Source organism: Pelmatolapia mariae, linkage group LG5 (assembly GCF_036321145.2).
Source record: "Pelmatolapia mariae isolate MD_Pm_ZW linkage group LG5, Pm_UMD_F_2, whole genome shotgun sequence".
Lineage (NCBI taxonomy): Eukaryota > Metazoa > Chordata > Actinopteri > Cichliformes > Cichlidae > Pelmatolapia > Pelmatolapia mariae.
Genome location: NC_086231.1, coordinates 7,159,679 through 7,181,807, shown reverse-complemented (window position 1 = coordinate 7,181,807; position 22,129 = coordinate 7,159,679). Strand labels below are relative to the sequence as shown.

Sequence of the window (22,129 nt, the reverse complement as noted above, 5' to 3'; positions counted from 1 at the left end):
GTATTTCTGTGCACTCTGGGACAGACTTTCTAAAAAAAAAAATGAAGCTTGAGTTTAGTTAATTTTGTTTGTATGGAGCCGAATCAGGAGTCACCCTATGACTCTAAGACTAAATTAAGAAAACCCCAATAATCAAATGAGCCCCTATGAGCAAGCGCTTGGCGACAGTGGGAAGACCGAAACCTCCAAAAGAAAGAGGCTCTGGGCCGGAGTCAGACGGAGTCCATTTGGGAATCAGGAGTAAAAGAAGAGAAAAAGTACAACACGAGTACGTTCTGGAAATACCACACTCTTATTTTAAAAGTATGCAACATTAAAACTAGGGTTGCCATTTCCACTTCACATTTCATATTCAAGTCCTCACACTACACAAATCCCCCTGTGCACTTTTCAGGCAGCTTCATTAGTTCACAAAGGATAAAGTATTTAATGTCTTCATTATTAATGCAAAACAAAGGGGGTGGGATGTTTTCTTTTTGAGGACCATTAATCATCTCAGGACCCCTTTAGACTGTTTTCTTAAATAGCCCTAGAGAGGGGTGTAAGCCCTGGCAGAGAAATCATTAAACTACCCAAGTGTACATTTATTAAATGCAGCTCAGCTTCCACCAGCTGCAAGCTAAATCCTCCCTATGCATCAGTATTAACAATATTAATGCACTACATGCCACAAAGGCACATACTGACTCAGTGACGTGTTTCTTTCAGAGACCACAGGGAGACCTTGTGGAATATTTACTGGTTTGGTTTTGCATGATGATAAACTTTGTGGGTGAAATAACAAATTATACTTTGTGGTGTGTGATAGCAAGCTTTAAATGCAACCCGATGCTGATCCACACAGGAATATGAAACCACATGAAAGATAAAGGAAGGGGAAAAAAAAAATCACAGACAAAGAGAAGACATTTTACATAATCCTTTATTATAACATAAGAACATACAGAAAAATAGGTTTGGTCCATGAAAAAGTCTGCAGATTCACAATTCTACAGTCCCACCCCCCAGCGTTGTTTTACACCCCAGAGGTTCCCCGATGCTCGTTTCAAATCGTGTACCTGCCCAAACCTTTATTAGTGTATTCTTGGAATTCATTATTAAAATGCACATACGCAAACATTTTCAGCCAGGACACTCATTTTAACCTCATACAGGGAAACGACCATTAAACCCACAGAAACCAGGTCTTCAGTCAGTGTGTGAAGAAGCTCCGGCTCCTCAAATATGCTCCACCACATGTGTTTTATGGCTTCTCTGCACATAATTAAAATACACTAAACTAAAAACGCACGTGTTTTAACTCTTCCCAGCTTGCAGGCGACGTGAATCCGACTGCATGTCTCCCTGCAGAACCGTGCTTCGTAAAGCATCACTGCTGTCTTTACTTTGTTGCGGAGAGCTAAACCACTGGGCTCGGAGAGCGAGGGCCGATTAATAATATACTGGTTTGACTATCTGAGCATAGACAAAGACTTAAGAAAAAGATCAGCCAGGATAAGTAATACAGGTTTACTTCACATCCATCTTCAGTTTTTTTCTGCTCAATATTTACAAAACTTTAATGACTAGAGGTACTCATACTAGCTACTTCAATGATAATCTGTACTAGCTAACAAGACAAGTACGGATATAATACATATTTTTAAAACAAGGATCACTGATAGTAACAAAAAGGAGGAAAAATAAACGTCATAACAAATGGCACCTTTAACAAACAAAACCGCTTTCCAACAACAATGTATAATCTGCTGTGATTGACTGAGCTTTAAAATGTCTCAAAAGACTGTGCCACAAACTGTGAAAAATAACCAATGGCAACTTAATACAAGGTGACATATGAACAGCCAATGTGTAGCAAAAAAGCCCAATTGATTACAAACACAATCACAATCAATATTTAACTAAACGGGCAAGCATCCGGGGGCCAGGCTTGGAGTTGAAAGTGTAAATTTACTTTCCAAAAACGGGAACAAAGAGCCACGCCAGACTCGACACATTCCGGCTGATTTAAGATTATTTTTTTTGTTCCAGGGACAATACATTTAAAGTTGCGAGGTACAGTCTGCCCTCTGCTTTTCATCTGTGTACAATCTACGTTTTTGTGAGGACACAATGTGTCAAAATGAAAGGAATGCTTCTAGCTAAGGCTAAGACATGAAAAAAAATCTAACTTAAATTAAAGACAATTTTGCTCAAGAGGTCTTGGTGCGAGGAGGAGAAAAATCTGTCATTAAAAGAAAAAGATAAAGCAGAAACCAAACTTGGGGGGGTGAAGATAAAGGAAAATTGACATCCTAGAAAATGCTGAGGCCATCTTTTATCTATCTCTCTCTACGTTTGTCAGTTTAAATGTCCCACGCACACACATTAGTTGTCTCCACCAGCAAAACATGTCTTCTCATTTCCTGCTGCATGTGACTACTTTCTTTAGGTGTTCCTGATGCCGAGCGCCTGCTCCAGCTCCTGCCGCCTCTGCTGGACCTAAAAGATGTTTTCACATAGAGATGATTTTAATCAGCAGAAGTCAGCATTAAAAAGCAACCTGAGATAAAAAATAACAGGGGTATGCATGGGCTCAAAGTGCATCCAATAGTGCTGGAAAATATTTAGCAAGTCACGAGTAAGATGTTCTTCATCGTAGATCAAAGTTTCCTAATAGTGACTGGAGCCAAGGGGGCTAAGGTGGGAAGTGATAATATATTATCACTGGCTGTAGCTCAGGTGGCAGAGCAGGTCAGCCACTAATCAGAAGGTCGGTGGTTCGATCCCAGGCTGCATCCTGGCTGCATGCCAAATATCCTTGGGCAAGATACTAACCCCATGTTTGCCTACTGGTGGTGGTCAGAGGGCCCGGTGGCGCCTGTGTCCAGCAGCCTCGCCTCTGTCAGTGCGCCCCAGGGCAGCTGTAGCTACAATGTAGCTTGCTATCGCCAGTGTGTGAATGGGTGAATGACTGAATGTAGTGTAAAGCGCTTTGGGGTCCTATGGACTAGAAAAGCGCTATACAAATGCAGGCCATTTACAAATGCAGGCCATATATTAAATGTTTTTAAATGTATTCAAATACTCTGGGAATATTATGAACAAGCGGACAAGCGGACCTGAGATAACGTTAGCAGAGCAAACCTGGCTGAACTGAGAAAGCATCAAACACCAGACACACTGCTACTTTATAGATGCAGACAGATTGCCACCATGATGTCGTCAGTCTGAACTGTCTTTGTCAATGAACACAACTCGAGGGGACTCAACTCAACTGGCTGCCAGCTGGTTGTACTCTGGTTATATCCCCATAGAGCAGGAAGGTTGCTGAGTGCAACTGTAATAAATAAATGTAGTCAAATGTGAATTTATGTTTATAGAGATGGCAACAAATATGAGATTTTCAACAGTTTATCACAGTAACAGACTGCATGTAATTGCCAACTCGACCATATTCAATCACAGACTGATGGACTGAGTCTTATGGCGACATTTAAGGTAGTTTTTAGTGACGTTGGTAACTACTTTACTTTGCAGTAAAGAAAAAAAGCTGTACGATATAAATTTTCTATTAGAAAAATACAGATACAGCTTAATTTTGAGGTCAGGTGATAAATCGCAATATGTGTTATTGAAATACTCAGCATATCGCAAAAGAACGTTAAAATCACAATAATATTGTATTGTGAGTGAAGTAGGGCTGCTCGATTATGGCAAAAATGATAATCACGATTATTTTCACTGAAATTGAGATCTCGATTATTTGACGATATTTATTTAACAATAACAATGTATTGAATAATGGCTTTAAAGATGTCAAAAAATAATATAAAATAGTGTGCAAATACTGATAACAGTGCAAATGTTTGCAATATAAAAAATAAATGAAAAATGTAAACATCTATGTTTAGTGAACTTCAAAATACTGCATAATACTGGTTGTTCACTGTGTTAATTAAGCAGTGGTCTTTGGCGAGGAAAACGTTACCGCGTTTGTTATCTCCTCGTGTCTCTGGGAGCTGGTGGGATATTTAGTCGCGTTGTACAGGGTAGCGTGAATGGAAGTCTGTGAGGATGAAGCAGGTGTAGTCAAGAGTTTTTTCTCTATGTTCCTTCATTGTTTGATCGTATGTCACTTTGTGAGCGGTCTTCAAATGATTGAATAAATTTGTAGTGTTGCTCTGTGGTGCAGCTACGACACCGTAGCAAAGTTTCCACACTATGTCTACTTGATCCACGTCTGACTCCGCGAACCCATAATGTTTCCACACCACTTAAGTCGTTTTACCTCTCTTTTCAACCAACGGCATTCTTTCTTCAGCAGCCATTATCCTCTCCTCACCAAATAACTTCTGCTTAGCTTTCCTAGCTTTCCGAGCTTCCCTCGGGTCCTCTTAATTGTTGTGACGCTTGTTCGAAACGCAGAGAGGTGCGCTCGATTTGCCACACGGAGCAGCGCGAGAGGAGGAGCTAATAATCGGCTAAGTCATTTTTAATGATCGTTGAAAGCCCAGATCGTAATCACGATTAAAATTCGATTAATTGAGCAGCCCTAGAGTGAAGTATTGTGATAATATAGCGTGGGGTGTCTGGTGATTCCCACTTCTATTGGTCTGCAACAACAATTTTAGAAAAGGCTCTAGAAATAGTGTATGTTTTCCTTTAGTTCCTATATCTTATAAAAATAAAATAATGTATAAACTAAGAAAGTAATTAAGACATTACTGTTGACTTCTGTGCAAACCCAGATGGATCAGCCTAAATATGTTATCTAAAAGCAAACACTACTGATGTCTATAATTTGATATGAAAACATTCTGCTGTGTATCTAAATGGAAAACTCCAAAATGACATCCTATCAGTTGTTTATGTGGATGACTTGTTGCACCATGGCAGATTCCACTGAGACATTTTTGAAAACAATGATAAGTCGAGTACGACATATTTAAGTAATAAAAATTAATCATCTGAAAACCACAAACGTCTCTATAAAAGCTAAATTCCTTGGTACGATCTCTTTGCTAAAATAAAACAAAGAAGAAAAGAAAACTGAGTTACCTTGGAGTAGAAGTAACGGCAGACGGCCTCCTGAGCCCACGGCTGGTAGTAAAACTCTGCTCTTCGCTCCTCTTCTGGGTTTCCTACCACATCTGTCATGGTCTGTTAACAGAAAGAGATATTATTGTATCAAACTCCATCTAAACTAGTGCACCAGCTGATAAATTAAAGGGCACAGGGTCTCCGCAAGGCCAACTGGGGATTTGCTTTGAGAGCAACTACTGAGCTTCAGACTGAATTTGTTCAATTTTACAGCGATCCGACTGAGCAAACACTGCAGGTGGGTGACAGCTGGTCAAGCAGTTAACCGGCTCGCTCAAAGAAAGATGGGGGCGAGCATGCATGCAGTCAGACATGTTATTAAATGTTTCACGCTCTATTTTGACTCTGCTACACCTGATTGAGCAGCATGGGGTTTGTGTGCATGATCTGAGGTTTCCCCTTCACACAGTCGAGCAATGTACAACGTAAACTCAAGTCAAAGGATCAAATACTGTTAAACTCTAATACCTCCAAATCTGTGGATTGCCAATTTACAAATATGGCACAGAGCACTTTATGACATAAAAAAAATCATGCATGTCAAGTGGCTTTCATTTAATTATCTGGTCATCTGTTATTGTCTACTTGTGTGGTATTTTGACCCCCAGAAGGTGTCTTTTTTCCCACCTTCTACTTCTGTTTGTTATTCCTGCCATTTCTTTTCTGTCTACAAATAACATGCCCATAATCTGCTTAAAGCTTTGCATTTAAATTAATTTTACAGGAAGTCGGGTCACTTATTTATTTTTACATAAATCAAATCACAAAACGGCCTAAGGAAAAGAAATGGACCTCTGTTCTACAACAGGAAAAAATAAAATGAAAGAAAAGAATCGGATGCGTTATGTACAGTGTAGGCAGAAATAAAAATAGTGAAATCTGACTGTGGTGGAACAGAATGACAAAATCTGGTAGAGGAAAGCAATGAGTCACGTCTTTCTACTTGTGATGCTGTGCATCTTTCTGCTGCGTTGCATTCTTATCTTTTTTTTTTTAAGGTTGTCAGTGGAGAAACTGGTGCTGCTGCTCTGTCCTCTTTCTGATCCATAAGGGGTTTATTTCTGAACGGCTGTGTGGTAAAAAGGATTACTCAGCACTTACTCATCTGAGCGAACCTCAACTCCACATTTAGATATAAACTTTAGGCGGTTCAAACTGTTTTTCTTATTCTTACACACATCCTACACAGCCAATCACAGTGATGTGTGTTGGAGGAGGATTTGATGACATGGTACATCTACTGACGCCTGCTGTGACTAGAGATAATAAAAAAAGCTCAATGCTACTTTAAGACCCTCTCTTAAAGTAGCAGGACAGACACACTCACCTTGAGGTCTCTGCACTGGGACTGCAGCCAGTCGTTGATAAAGCCCTGAGGATCCCTGGCAAAACTCAACATGAACTCCCTCTGGGTCTTCAGCTGGTTAATGGTCTCAATGGTTTCATGGATCTGAGAAGAATCAAGCACAAAAGAGAATGCCCGTTATGTTAAAAGACTTAATGTAGCTAACCAAATTAACAGGTGTTTAGTATTCCTCAGATCAAAACAATTAAACCAGGGACATCCCTTTATAATAAATCTTTTATTGCACCATAAATTATACGAGCGGTTTTAAAACCTCTAATTACACTGATATATCTTTCCTATCATTTTCTCTGACACCTATGTAGTCAATAAAGTTACACACACACACACACACACACACACACACACACACACACACACACACACACACACACACACACACACACACACAAAAACCGTGTCACTAGGGCTGGGCCATATTATACCGTTCACGGTAATGCCGGTATAATGTTGGGCAACGATAAGAAAATGAAATATCGCGATAGAATATGGGTAAAACGCGCATGCGCAGTGCCTTTGTTTTCATATGCGCATGGCGGAAAAAGCACGGCGGCGACAGAGAATGAGAAGGGCGAAAGCGGATCATTGAATGAAACAGATGAACCAGAATTGGTTTGTAAAAATGCTGCAACTTCAGTGGTGTGGAACTGGTTTAGCTTTCGTCCGTCAGATACACAACAAAGCACTATTTTTGGTAGAGCATGCTAGCGGGTCATCGTTATTACCGTGTTTGTTGGAAAATACGGCACACTTAAAATCAATCCTTTGATTTTTCTGAAAATCGACAGTGCCCCTTATAATCCCGTGTGCCTTATGTATGAATTCTGGTTGTGTTTACTCACCTCGAAATGATTTTATGTGGTACACGGCGCTCGAAAATCTGTCAAATGTTTTAGTACGACTTTGCTAAGCTACGAAGCCGCACCGCTTGATGGATTGTCGGAGCATTACGGCTATCGTAGGCAGGAGCCTCGCGGATTGATACATACTGTGCTTCAACATAATATTACCGTATTGCGTGTGTATAACCTCTTTTTAAGTTTTGTGGATATTCTACATGGTTATGCTGAGGATATGTCGGCCAATTTCCACTGGAAATGCCTTTTCGTTAAAATGTCAGCAAGGAATTTGCACTGTTAAATTTTTATACAACTTTAATGCAAAAAACAGCTGCTTGTTTAAGTGAAAATACATTGATGGGTTTTTTTTTGCATTAATAAAGTTGTGGAGTTGTAAAGTATTTTGTCTAGTGTCAATTATATCATCAGTTATATCGTTATCGCAAATTTTCAAATGTATATCGTGATAAATATTTTTGGTCATATCACCCTGCTCTACGTGTCTCAATAACAAAGGCGGACATCCATCCATCAATCACACACATATACATATGTATACACATATACATACATATATGCTTTAATATAATGCTAAACAACTTAACTTGGAATGAATGAATCAATTAAACAGGGTAAAAAAAAATAACACTAATGTAGTCGACTAAACTAAAAGTCAGAAAACACTGAAAGTCCATATTAAGCACTTAAATGCTGCAATTACACTGTCTGTACAAATATAAGAGCCATTTCAGTTTGTATTGTGGTACTCTGGGCCACACAGAATATTGCACACACACACGCACACACACAATGACAGATTACTTTGCAGAGAGTGGCTAATGCTCCTGTCAACAGGCAGAATGTGGTAATACATGTTTCCATTCGAGTGGTAATATGTTGTTTATAGAGCCTGCATACAGCCGTTCATTTTCTAGATAAAAGAGTTGCAGATCTGTGCTGATTAGTGTGGCAGTTTTCTGTCCTCAGACCCAACATTTAAGAGATTTACATTAATAAAATATGAATAATTTATTTAACTGACAAGTATTTCTGGTGCCAGCTAGTTAAGCCGGCTACTTTTAATCATCCAGTCACGCGCATCCCTAAAAATATAGATATAACCTTGGCCTGTAATTAAAAGGTACTGTAGTCTCTAACCAGCAAAAGTGAACATGCACAGGGTAATCAAAGGGGAAATAGTTGCATCAGAGTGCACTCATCAACAGGCTCTCTTTTGGGGATTCAAGCCTCAGATCTCCATTATCTCTGCTATAAAAACAAGACCCCAGATGTGACCCTGGATTCCTTTTGGAATTTAAAAGAGACCAATTTCTCAGGATGGGGAGGTGAGTGACTGCAAGAGGGGGTCCCTGAGAATATTTAAAGTGAATCACAACTATCTCAGCTCACAGAAGACTTGCCTTACCTATGAGACCATTATTTTGTTCAATTTTTTCTTCGATGATACAAGGACCTATTTACGCCTAAGCAGCACTCTTTTCGTGTTCCTAGACAATCCATGTGTTGGAAACTTAATGTAGTAATTATATATATCGTAGTCAGATGCATTTAATATTCAAAGTCACCCAGATGGCCGAATTGCTCAGCAAAGTATAAAAAACAAAAAACACAGACATTAAAATGTGTTTTACTATTCACTGGCTACAAAGCCTGGCTATGTCTTGGCATAGGGAAATATTTAGAAAAGTTTTATTTTGGAAAACCTTAACAGAGATGCTGGGAAAAAATATGAGCCCCGTCTCTGGTTTATAAGATTCTCAGGCTCTCAAAATGCACTACAAATAGTTCAACAAGGCTAAGCTACAGGCTTTTTCTAATATTAGGCCAGCAGGAACAGGATGTATAACAGCATCCTCACCAAACCCAAAAGAAAGTAACAAAATGAAAGGCGTCTGTATCCTGTAAACAATCTGTTGTTAGATTGTTGAGTTGCTTTAGAACAAAGACTCCACAGAGGGACGTCTTTTTGCTGAATGGCTTTGTGCCTTATCAATGTAATTACAGCCATCCCAGTCAAGGTAACGGGCGCTAGCAGGAGGTCAAGAAGACCTGATCGACCTCAAAACGGAGTAAGAGGCCAGTAATACACAGGCAGCAATTTGAGGGAGCAAATATGTGTGAAATTGCCCTCAGCAGGTTCACAAAACGGGAGACAATCAAAATGATAGGTTCAATCAAAGATTGCTTGGCTGGATATATATATCTATATCTACAGGTATATATATATATATATATATATATATATATATATATATATATATATATATATATATATAAAAAACCCATCACATTCCCAATTGTTTTAATTTTTTTAAATTTGCAAGATCTGCACATTAGAAAAACCTACTCACTGCTTAGAAAAAATCAAAGAAAAAGAAAAAACTTCTCACACTTCTTTATGAGCGAGTACACTTTTTTCCCTCCACTACAGAAGGGGGTGATTTAGTAGTTAAAGTGATCAAAAGGCCACACAAAACTCTAGGAAACAGGAAACACTACTCCCACTCTGGAAACACAGCCCTGTCTAAAACTATCAGGACAAACATAAAACTCGGTAACATCCATAAAAAGAACAGCGAGTGACTGCTGGGTGAGGTATGCACCTTGTTGTCCAGCCCTGCTATTTCCTGCTGGCTGGCTGTGGAGAGAAGGAAGGAGTTCATCTGGGTCTTCAATGTGTCGTCCACCTCCACATCAATGTCATAGCAGGCAGTCTTCTTTTGGTCATTAGGATCCACACTATCAAAACAATACAGTTTACTGTGTACAGTATGTTTTTGTTTTTTTACAGTATGTGATTAAATCACATTAGCAACAAGTGATGAAATTAATCAACAACAGCAGCAATCCAATCCTAAAAAGGGTTAAAATTCTCATAGATCGAAAGCTTTTTGAGCATTTAGTGTTTGCTGCTAATTAAGACAAGAAAAATAATTAGAAGAGAAACAATAACTAGGTCAAAGCATGGATCAGTGGACAAAATTAATCAGAACACTTCAGTCCAACAAAAAATTTAGATTTTTTCCATTTACTGACATATTGATAATGATTTTTTTGTAGAATCAAAACATACCTGATCAGATGGTTGATGATGATGGGCTCTGGGGGCATGAGAAGTGCATGCAAGCGCTGTGGGATCTCAGAAAACTTCATTCGCTGAGTCTCAAAGATCTGCAAAATGAAAGTATGAAATAAAGAATGTTTAGATAAACATGTCTTCACTACTCTGAAGCATCCAGCAGAATACACTGGTTTGTTCACGTTAAGAATATGCCTGACAACCACATTTAAATTGCGTTAGAGCTTGATAATGCTTATTATGCACTCTGAAATTCTATCAGTTCAGTAGGAATAAATCATTAACCTTATAAAATCCTATGTTTATCTTGGTAGAGCAGAAAAAGCACCAAGAGACTGGACAGTGACCCAGAAAGAGAGAATGTCTCCATAAAAGGACAGATAGAGAGAGGGGAAGGCGAGCTGTTCAACATCCACAGCAGGATCCAGAAAAACTATGACACCGGTTGCTCTTTCCAGCTACCAGCTAATGTTCATCACATTTAAGAAATGGAGTGGGCCGCCTTTTGGTGAAAATCAAGTAACAAAATGTACCACTTCGACATGTCCGATGTGTGAAAAAAGCAAATGCGCTCACCTGCTGCAAGTATTTGTCACAGTTGATGAACTCCCGCTCATGTGGGTCCTGGAGTTTGTGGGTCTTCACGTACTGCCACAGGGCCTGAATGATGACGGGTCTGGTCTGGGTGTGGATACCCAACATACGGGCCAGTCGGGGGTCCAGCTTGAACTGAGGGGGCTGTGCGGCACACAGAAAGACGAAAAGGTGAGTGAATTCATCAAGAAATGTTTCAAGATCACTCGCTGAGAACAGAGTCTGTTTACCTGGTAATCAAGCATGAGAAGGACGGTGCAACGAACACCCACATCACCTGGCCTCTTCACCTGGAAACCATCGGTCTCCTGGGTTGTCGCAGTCCTATGCCACTGAAGTGATACAAGCAGCATTTAAGGAACAAGTAATTAGTTAAGTCTCCAAGTTAATATTGTTCATTAATATCAGCTGATCTTATTTAAACGCACAGTATTATTCACAACTTCTGATGTTGGGGAAGCAAAACAAGAAAAATAATAAAGGATGCAGTGTCATGAAGTATTGTGAGATCACAGAAGTAGTCTGCCCTAAGCGACTTATGCATAAACTATAGTCATGTCCAAGGAAATATATTACTGTGTTGTTTACATTACATTTAGTCACATATATTCACCCTAAATCAGTTCATTCTAATAAAGTAGCTACCATTATCTACCATCAACGTAACTTCACTTCAGAGCAGTTAGTACACTTATACTCGTTGAAACTAAGAATATATTTATAATTCAGTCATTGGTTAGCTCTGTCATCTGTTTGTAACACTCAGTTTAACAGTGTGCTGATACCAGTTGTTTTAAAACTTATCAATACAGAAACCTTCCATATTATACTTTAAATTACTCTAAGAACTATAAAAAGATATTCAACAAAAACATGATTAGAAAAGTAATGAACATTGATACTTTCAGATGTGATTAAAAAAAAACAAACATCCTACTTCCACAAGGTGATTATCTGGACCATATAGATCTTTGTCCAGCTCGATCACCAAGGACTTGAAGAATGAGGAGAACTTTCTTTTCTGTTTCGTGGCTTCATACTTTGACACGGCTGTCTGTAAACAAAGTTAAATACCACGTTAAGTAAGCCGCCTGTGATATTAGGCTGAAATATTTTTACAGAAAAATTAAAGATAAAGAAATAACACTGAAGCTAAAATGATCTGTTTAACAGTCTTAGGTCCGTGTAACCTAACAAGACCATCATAATTTTAATAGTTTGATGGTAATTTTTGACCCTACTTTGGAAAATAAAGACTACTTTTTACATTATCCCAATACAGCAAACCAACTAAGCCATACTTAACTGGGCAGCCACAAATAATTACTATAAACTGAACAAATTTGATAAGCTTACATCTTCCAGCAGACGCCCCTCGACACGTAGCTCCCATGATGCAACTGTGCCCTCTCCATCCTCAGCATCAGGCTTTGCTGGGTTGAAGGTGTTGGAGATAAAAATCCTTAGCTTTCTCTTTTGCTGAAAACAATAATAGAAAAGAAACTTTAAATTTGTGTCTCATCAGTTAATCAACACTGACTTTATAGCTACACTGAGTCTGGACCCATTATGGCCATTTTCTGGACTGCATCTTTTTTTCCCCTCATACAAGTAAAATATGTATTTATATATAGAGATCTCTATAAATTGTCTATAAAAATATAATATAGGATAAAAATATATAAATATCTATAAATTATCGCTATAAATACTTCAGAGTACACACTGACATTAAACTGGACTCTGTTTAAAAACACCACTGCTCAGTAGAGGAAGGATGAGGGCAGTCCCTTTTCTGAGGCGACTGAGGTCTTTTAACATCTGTTGGACAATGCTCAGGATTTTCTACGAGTCTGTTGTGGCCAGTGTCATCTCCTATGCTGTTGCATGCTGGCACAGCAGGTTGAGGGTCACAGATGCTAACAGACTGCATAAAATGAAAACTGGGGATGGAGCTGGACTCTCTCTAAAGGTGGTGTCGGAGAGGCGGATGCTGTCCAAGATAAGAACAGCGCTGGACAATTTCTCCCACCCACTCCATGACATGCTGGCCTTCCTCCATCTAAAGCACAGTATACACTGCAATAGTTGCACACCCTTAATATCACATCCTCTACAGAGAAAATAAAGTTAATATGATAAGAAGGGCACTGCAATGTCAACCATATACATTTAATTTTGGGTAATATACTAGGATATTTATGATTAGAGCTATTTTGTTATATTTTGTAACTTTGTAATATATTGAATTATTTAATTTAGTTAGTTACTGTTTTTACTGTCTTGGAGCAGCTGTGACCACATAATTTCCTCTGAAATTAATAAAGTATTCTGATTCTGATAGTGGCCCTTGGTAGAGCCCTTTCATGTCCTCTACCTTTAAAGACACTGATTTCAAGGTGGCTTTCTTCTGATTAGCTGCTCCTCAAACAGTAGATTTTGGTGTGTGTCGTGCGCTCACATACATGATAGGAACATAACAGGGATTATCAGAAGGATTAACAGTAGAGAACTTTGAAGTCAAGTATTTAGAGCAGACTGAAACCTGAGCCAAATCAAACATCTAGCTCCATCTGCCTCGCCGGCCACTTGTGGATAAGGTTCGCTTTAATTTACATAAAATATGTGCGTTAGTGTCACAATATTCAGAAATTTTTTCATCAAGTGCTACATAAAAACAGTCAATAAAACCATTAAATGGTAAATGGCCTGTATTTGTATAGCGCTTTACTTGGTCCCTAAGGACCCCAAAGCGCTTTACATTTTCAGTCATCCACCCATTCACACACACATTCACACACTGGTGATGGCAAACTACATTGTAGCCACAGCTGCCCTAGACGAGGCTGCCGGACACTGGCGCCACCGGGTCAAAGGGCCCGGTGGCGCCAGTGTTAGGCAGCGTCATCATCTGAACAAATACAGTGTGGTGCAGAAGATCAAGGGAAAGTAAGCAGCAATCTGTAAAATGTAGACATTTGTTCTGACTAACTCTTCACTGACTGACATCACTCTTAAATGACCAGTTAAAGGTAACATGGAAACACATGTGATGAGCTTGAATGAAATATACCTTAATTGGCCTCTTGAGGGCCTCCTGAATGTCCAGCCTCTTGCGCATGATGGTCTGGTCCAGCTTCCTCTCAAAAGCCAGCAGATCCATGTAAGCCTGAGACTCTGGGACCAGTTCCCTGATCTAAGAGACAAAGGATACTAGTGACTACAGGTGTCTTTAGAATAATCTTTAATAATAATCACTTATTCTGGCCAGGACTGAGTATTAGAACTCAAAATCATTTAAATAGACATTGGATTCAATAAACTTGTAAAAAGAAAACTCTTTTTATTCAGGCAGATGTCCTTGAACTTTAATGATAGTAATGTCCTTGTTTTAACCCTTGGAAGCATCAATCGTAATTGAAATTAAAATCTGTAACCTGTACTTCTTTTTCCATCTGTCAGTCTGAGAAAACCCAGTTTCTCAGTTGTTCATACTCTCCCTGATTCCAGTCTGAATGTGTATGTGTCCACTGGGTCTGTAAGCCACGAGTGACCACATATCTGCTGCCTGCTCTGCTAGCTTTACATGCTGGGTCTATTTCTGCTGAAAATGAATCTCAAGCTTGACAGATCAAGAGAAGGAGAGAGAAATCTCTCTTTAGAAAAACCAAGATATTGCAGCAGACATTTTACTATCACACCACTGACTACATTTAAATAAAGTGCAGGAATAGATCAAATACAACAGCCAGCCTTACTTCCATATGGTGTTCTCTTATGAATGCATTTTTGTCTAGCTACTCTGTTCAGCTGTAAAATATATATGAATAAATGAAAAGGATATCACAAGAATGCAACTTTAAATTATAACATCCTATGAGAAAACAATGGATGAGAAAACAAGGATTAAAAGGATATAATAGAGGAACTCTTTTCTTGACAAATTTATGATTGACATCCACACACTGGAGAACACCATGAGTGCCTAAAATTGGGGTTCAACGTAACTAATGACCTGATGGCCCAAGGCTCCAAAAAGAGTGTCTCAGGCAAGCTGACTTGCCAGCTGTTGGCTCATTTGAGTCAGTGACATGTCATCAATCATAGTTATGAGTTCACCTCAGAAGCAAACTGGCTGAAGTGAATCTTCACTAACAACTACTTTTTTTCCCCCTGCAGTCAGTATATTCACATTAGTGGGATCATATGAGGTCAGTATTATAAATCAGTTATTCTTAGTATCTCTGAAAACCAGCAGAAATTCGAGGGCTTGACGGTGAGCGTTTCTCCTGGATTTGTGACTTAAAACAGAAATGTGCTAATTATTAAATGTATCACATGATTCAGGACAAATGGTAAATGGAATGGCTCTTATACAGTGCTTTTCTACTCTGAGTACTCATAGCACTTTATACAACTTGCCTCATTAATATTTTCTATGCTTTTTCTACCTAAGTGCTTTCACACACATTCATCGATGAGCAACTTGACGTTACAATCTTGCCCCGGGACATATGACATGCAGAGATCGAACCACCAACCTTCCAATTAGTAGCTGACCTGGTCTACCTCCTGAACTACAACCTCCATTTTCATGATACAAGATAAGTAGATCATTTCTTTATCACAGGTGCAGTTTATGTCCACCCTGCAGCCTATTTTCACATTTCACACACAGGGAGACGAAAGACAGGGAGATCAGGTGGAGTGAGAGAAGAAATACTTCTAGAGTTAATAGTGATTTTGTTCATTACTGTCATCACAAAACCTTCGGAGGTCCCCATTTTGCATTGTACAGTGCTAAAATCTTTAGTAAATTGCCCCAAGCACTTATAGTTAGCACTCTCTAAATCCCAGCATTTTAACCAGGGCACTTTAAAGACCAACTGTCCTTTGTTTGGAGCCACTTAAATTAAAGTTCACATGGACTGCCAGATGTAATCTCCATAATCAAAGCTGGAATTAACGGATTGTTCATGCACTGTGGTTTGATTAATACTCACCCTCTGAGGTAGAATTTTATCAGCCATCTTCTTCTTCTTTGTGCTGTGAAAATAAATCATCCAAACAATAGGCGTTTTGAGTGCAAGTCAGAGCAGCTTTGTGTGTCTTTACAAAAAGACAAGGAAGTCAGTCAAATTCTTCAGTCTGTGGGATACATTTTCCAGGTACCATGTTCATATACACTTGCATACATACAAAGACACAAAATAATAGTCCCCTAAATAGAGGGCTGCAATAATTGTGAAAAAAAGCATGGGTGAGTAGGCGGCGAGTGGGGACTTACTGCTGGTTGCGGTTCTGTTGTTGCTGAACCTGCTGAATCTGTTGAGGAGCCGGCCTCTTACGAGACGGATCCATCACACCTGGCATGCCAGGACGGGACACGGGGCTGTTGCCGTATCCTGGAGGGCCCATGGCTGGTCCCTGAGGAGTCATGCGACTGGAAGGAGGCATACCTGGTCTCTGCATAGAAAATAAGGCCATGATCACACAAAAAGGCCGTTGAAAATTGTAATTTTTTCCTCATTTTAAAGCTGTTTACAGCATTTGAACGTGTAGAAAAGATACATTTTGCAGATTTTAAACAAGACACCTTAGCCTCTATTTTAAGGTGCGTTAAGAAAGAAATCTGTGGACCAACATGCCTTACAAGTTTTCTGTGAATTGTCACGACAAGTATTTGAGGTAAAATTCCATTTTGCTTATGCTCAAGTGATCAGTTTCTGCAGCTACTATACTGCGAACTGATTGGTAATTATTTTAATTTTGCCTTTTTGCCTCTCTCTCCTTATCTTTTCTTTCTTATTTCCATTATCTTTACACTAATATATATATGTATGTGTGCGTATCTATCTATCCACACACACACACACACACACACACACACACACACACACACACACACACACACACACACACACACACTTTAATCCCCAAGCATAAATTCTGGGAGGTGGTTTGTGTAATAATGTATTTGACTTCAGACTGTGTTTGTATTAGGAAAGAACACAACTTGAAATGAACGATAAAAAAATAATCTTTTGCTGCAGCCATAAAATGTGTATAAATTGTTCCTGAATAACTTACAAACAGCAATCCTCTCGAAGGTCCCCGATCAACACAAATGCTCACAACAATTCAACACTTTCCTACCAACCTTGTGGTCAAACATGGCAAATTGTGCTTCAAGTGGCAATTTAACCCCATGACTATCTGTGACTATGTAGCCCTGGCCCCACCCATGCACACCAAAATTGAATGTTTGCAGCTACAGCGGCAGAGACGCAGTTCACGGGTGTAGCAATAAAACAACTCTGAGCCTTGCTTATCAAAAAAAAGAGGGAAAAAAAGGGAAAAAAATTTATTTCAAAAGCAGAAAATAACAGGTGAAAATAACATTTGAGCTGTTGTGTAGCTAATTCTCAAAAGTGAAAAGTGCACAAATTAAGATCAATGTTTGTGAAGACTTGAAGACAAAAGCTAATAAAGTTTTCTACCGTTCCATTTCAGTCCTTATTGATCCGAGAATACATTTGTAGTGTTTTAAATAAAATGCAAAACTGACACAGTGGGAAAACGTCAATGTAAATTTGCAAACAAAACATTTGCAGCACATCTGCTGATGTAAATATATTCTAGAAAATTACAAATCCCACAACACACAAAAAACTCAACACTACCACTCTGAGACCCAGCCCACATACTTTTATATCTGATGCTTCATAGCAGTATCAGCAAATTTATGCATGACTTTCATTAAAGTAAATACACAAAAATCACCACAGCCAACTCACCAAACCATGTGCTAAGAACTCAAACAGGCGACTTCTTGTATTTGACTGCATGAGTGCAGGCGAGAGCAGCAGATAAGTGACAAATCACTGATAGCAGCTTTTCCTCCTGCAGTCAGTCCAACAAATGTGACAGATGAAGGCAAAACACACTCTCTCTTCATCGCATGGTGAACAGTGAAAGAGAGGAAGAGTGAAGGACATTGACTTCTCAACAATACAGGCCAGATGAATGGGCTCTGCCTTTTCCACACAGTGTGGTGTAGGCAGATTGGGGAAACATGCCGATCATTTAGTACTTTTTACACTATACATCAGCGCAACCTTGGCTTGCCTGAGAACAAGTGGAAATCTGCAGTATTCAGAGTATGAAGCCTCTTTTGACTATGGTGTGAAAGGCTGCCAAGGACGTTGGAAGGGAAAAAATATGTGACAACCATTTACTGAGCTGTCTTTCTGGTTGGTAGTAGCTAAGAAGCAAACACTTCAGCTGTGGATCAGTGATAAATGACTCATCGTTTATGTCTCGATTTTAATACAATTCTCTTATCTTAAGACATATTAGCTGGAGATGACTCAATCCAATGCAATATCGGGGGAATAAACCCAGGACTACAGATCAGGATATGAAAATTTATACTCTGATACTAAATATGAATGCAAGAGCATGCATGGGATAATAAGACCAAGAAACCAAAGAGTTCTGATCAAATATCATAGTAACGGAGCATGCACGCAGTATATCGCTGGAGCACACAATCAGCTTTAAAGTCCATTCATTTGAAAACATTTAGGGTCTGAAGTCCTGATTACTGAAAATGTTTGCTTCTTGGTCATTTTCTTGAGTCCCCACTGTGCAGAACGACGGATGTGAAAGCAAATGAAAGATTTCAGTTTCTTCAGCCAAAGGGAGCTCACCTTTAAATCTCAGCAGTCACTCATGGACCTTGATTCTGTTACATAAGAACTAGAAGGAGAATTTGGCAGCATCTTCTACCTTGCAGTTAAACTTCTGAAATGATCAGTATCTCCATATTAATATAGTGTGGGATTTCAAGATAGAAAATGAGCTGATGTCATTTTAACTGCTTAAACTTGTTTTCTTTTATTTTCTGTGCATCTGTGAGCTGTGCATCTCTATATGTATTAAAGGGAGGTTTTTAAAAATTAGGGATTTCCACCCTCGACATACAGAAATATTCGGCAACCTAATCAACATCACCGTCCAGAGTTGAAACAAGTTGGTCTATATCAGACTATTTCGTGGTTCAGAGTCAGGCAACTGTGAAGGTGCACTTTGCGTTCACCTTCACAGTTCCCCATATTCATTCTTCTCCCATTACAGTCAGAGTCGGTGATATTAGCCTCAAAGTTATATCACAATATTTTAGGGAAAATTGCGATTATATTTACAGCGATACAGGGGAAAAAAACAACGTTGTATTGGTGACTGTAGCTTGCAAGCGGCAATATTTAATAGTGCAAACAAAGTGAAGGACGTTTTCCAAGCTGCCGTCACTGATACCGCTGACTGACATAAGACAGGTTGGTAAATAAATTACAGTATTACCAAGGCAACCAGAGCCTGAAACAACCACTTTAGATCAAACACAAGCAACACAGCAAATGTGGATGGGATTCTGGAAATGTTTAATCTGACAGGAAGTACACTAAAAATTATGTTTTTTTTCTTCTCCCTGAGACCAAAACATCAAGTTTCCTAACTAATATAATCAAATGACTATGAGGACCCACCTATGTAAAAGTGCTATAAATCAAAATATTATCACAATATCTTGAAACAGCACAAATCTTAAAAAACAAACAAACAAACAAGATAACTAGTGGCTGAGAGTGAATGCACCACGGTTTTATTGTGTATTCACTGTGACAATTTGTAGAAATTGTCTCCTTTGGACATCTGTTTTTCTATCTATTTTACAGCATAATTACTCTTGAGTATCTCTGCAATTTAGGGGATCATAGACTACTGTTAAATCGTGTTTAATATGTTTAATATAATAAGTATCACCTGCAGGTCCGTAAGTAAATTTTCGACTATTTGGACAAGTGTTTGTGAGGCAACTTTCCCCTTTCTGAGACAGACAAACAACCAACCAACCAGTTACTGTATATCCAGTTTGTTGATGCTATACTGGCAAATAAGATTACGTTTACCAATGCTGCTGATGGACAATGTTAATGTGTTTTCAAATTAATTCTGCACTGTGTAAATGTTAATAGATAGTGTAAATTATTATATTTCAAATGTGAGAAATGACTGCAGATTAATCTTGTGATTATTATTATTATTAATTGTGACCAATCGACTAACCGCTGTAATCTGATTTGAAGATCAAAAAATATCATCTTATAAGACTCAAAATTAACAACTAAACATCCTTCCAGCAGTTTAGATGTGTAGTGAGTTCATGAGAGATCCCAGCGTTTCTTGGTACTTGGTGTACTTTGCGGCAGACCAGCCAAGTAACAGTGGACTCACTAAACATAGACACACTGATGTTAGACTTTACAAGTTGTAAAACACCAACTTCGACGAGACAAACTGCACCAGCTAAACACAGAGTGAAGTCTGCTACTGACTGGCACCTCTACTTAATCATCGTTTCTGTATGTTGTAAATTTGCATTGACACAAACTCATATTGATGCAGCCGATTCATTCAAAAGTAGGCTCGACTTATAACAACTTCTGAGTTCAAACCGAGCCTGAACTTCACAAACTACAACTCCTAAAACTTAAGGGATGGTTTAATTGTTATGTTTACAAACTATACGGTGCACATTTTGGGTCTTTTTGATAAGAAAACTGGTCGAAATACAGTTAACAGTTAGCGGGGTTAGCAGGCTAAGCTAACTGGATGCTGCGATTAGCTAGCTAACCTTAATGTTAGCGGGCGGGAGGGTTAGCAAATTCAAACAACAAACAAACTCTGATGGTCATCCACAGCGACTGGTGAAATATTTCAAATGCATCACCAATTTTGAACCGGGCTGCTAGTTAGTATGAGCTGTGGCCTACGCTGGTGAAGGGGGTTAATGCTAGCCACTAGGGACAAAGCAAGCGGAGCGAGGCTTTGTTCTAGCGGACTCGCTAACGCGTCAGCAGCAAAGATAGAGCGATATCTTACCGGGTACCCAGGCCCGGGCATCGGTGAGCGGTACATGTGGTTCTGCGCGGCAGCCGATGGTCCCATTCTTCCAGAAGGTGTTCCTGGTCCCATGCCTGGTCCTGCACCCGGTACCGGTGGTCCAGGTCCCATTGCTCCACCACCACCCGTCGGTGCCGACTGAAACCCCCCTCTGGCCGCCATCTCCTCTCTGAATGTCGCCGCCGGTGTAGGCGCGGAGCTACCGCGAGAACGAGTGTTGGGATGGACGTCACAGGTTCAAGACGCCCTCCCCTGTTTGTTGGTGGTACTGCAGCAAAATTAGGCCTGGTGACGATGATGGCGGAATAGGTCCTCGTTCAACGTTACAGAAGTACTGTGAAAATACTCCATTACAGGAAAAAGTTCTTTAAAAAATACTAGTTATGTAAAAGTTTCTAACTATAATCATAAACATAAGGTATTAAGCGTACTCACTTCAGTTGTGCTATAACGCAAAAATATTTTTTTAATGTTACATCTGTTAGAGTATAATTACTTAAAAAGCAGGATACGATTGACCAGGATATTACTGTTGTAGATGGATAAGTTTATTTGCTACAATATGCTACTGGACTACAATTAATGGATATTTTAGTTAGGTAATGTGGTAATTCATTTTTAATTAATAAATTTAACATCATCCCCAAAGCCATGGGCAGTGCACAAAAGAGGTGAAGACGAGAGTGTAGCCAGGGTGGAGTGTGTGGAGACAAGTATCAGGGTGATTCGTGACAGAAGGATAGCAGCAAGAGCGAATGGGAAAGCTTTTAAAATGGTATTGAGATTTGCTATGATGTATGGTCTGGAGACTGTTGCAGTCACCTGGGTGGGCAAGTTTAGAAATAAGTATTTAGGAGAGACAGCTCAGGTTGAGACAAAGTTAGAGAGGCAAAGCTGTCATATGCAGAGGAAGGATAGTGGATAAATTGGACAAACAATGTTAAAGATGGAACTACCAGGCAGAGGGAAGAGAGGAAGACCACAGAGAACATTCATGGATAAAGTGAAGAAGGGAATGCAAAAAGTTTCAAGAAGAAGCATCACCTAATCTTCCCCAGGTCTCCACTTACCTGTTCATCAAGGCCTTGGACTATCTGTGTGCACTCTGCCTGTTTTTTTGACCTCAGCAAGTTAACCTAGATTTTTGACTGACCTCTTTGTCTTTATCTTGTTAGCCTTCCT

The 22,129-nt window shown here is 39.3% G+C and overlaps 1 protein-coding gene across 1 annotated transcript; it reads right to left on the bottom strand.

Moving 5' to 3' along the window:
- Window positions 1-904: 904 nt before the first annotated feature.
- smarcd1 (SWI/SNF related, matrix associated, actin dependent regulator of chromatin, subfamily d, member 1) lies at window positions 905-21,157 on the bottom strand. Its single transcript, XM_063473480.1, has 13 exons — window positions 20,927-21,157; window positions 16,269-16,447; window positions 15,985-16,027; window positions 14,055-14,177; window positions 12,338-12,460; window positions 11,919-12,035; window positions 11,212-11,313; window positions 10,964-11,125; window positions 10,382-10,479; window positions 9,912-10,047; window positions 6,410-6,532; window positions 5,041-5,142; window positions 905-2,481 (listed from the first exon to the last, which is right to left on the bottom strand). The coding sequence occupies exons 1-13, from the start codon at window positions 21,107-21,109 to the stop codon at window positions 2,428-2,430; spliced, it is 1,545 nt and encodes a 514-aa protein (XP_063329550.1). The 5' UTR covers window positions 21,110-21,157; the 3' UTR covers window positions 905-2,427.
- Window positions 21,158-22,129: the final 972 nt, after the last annotated feature.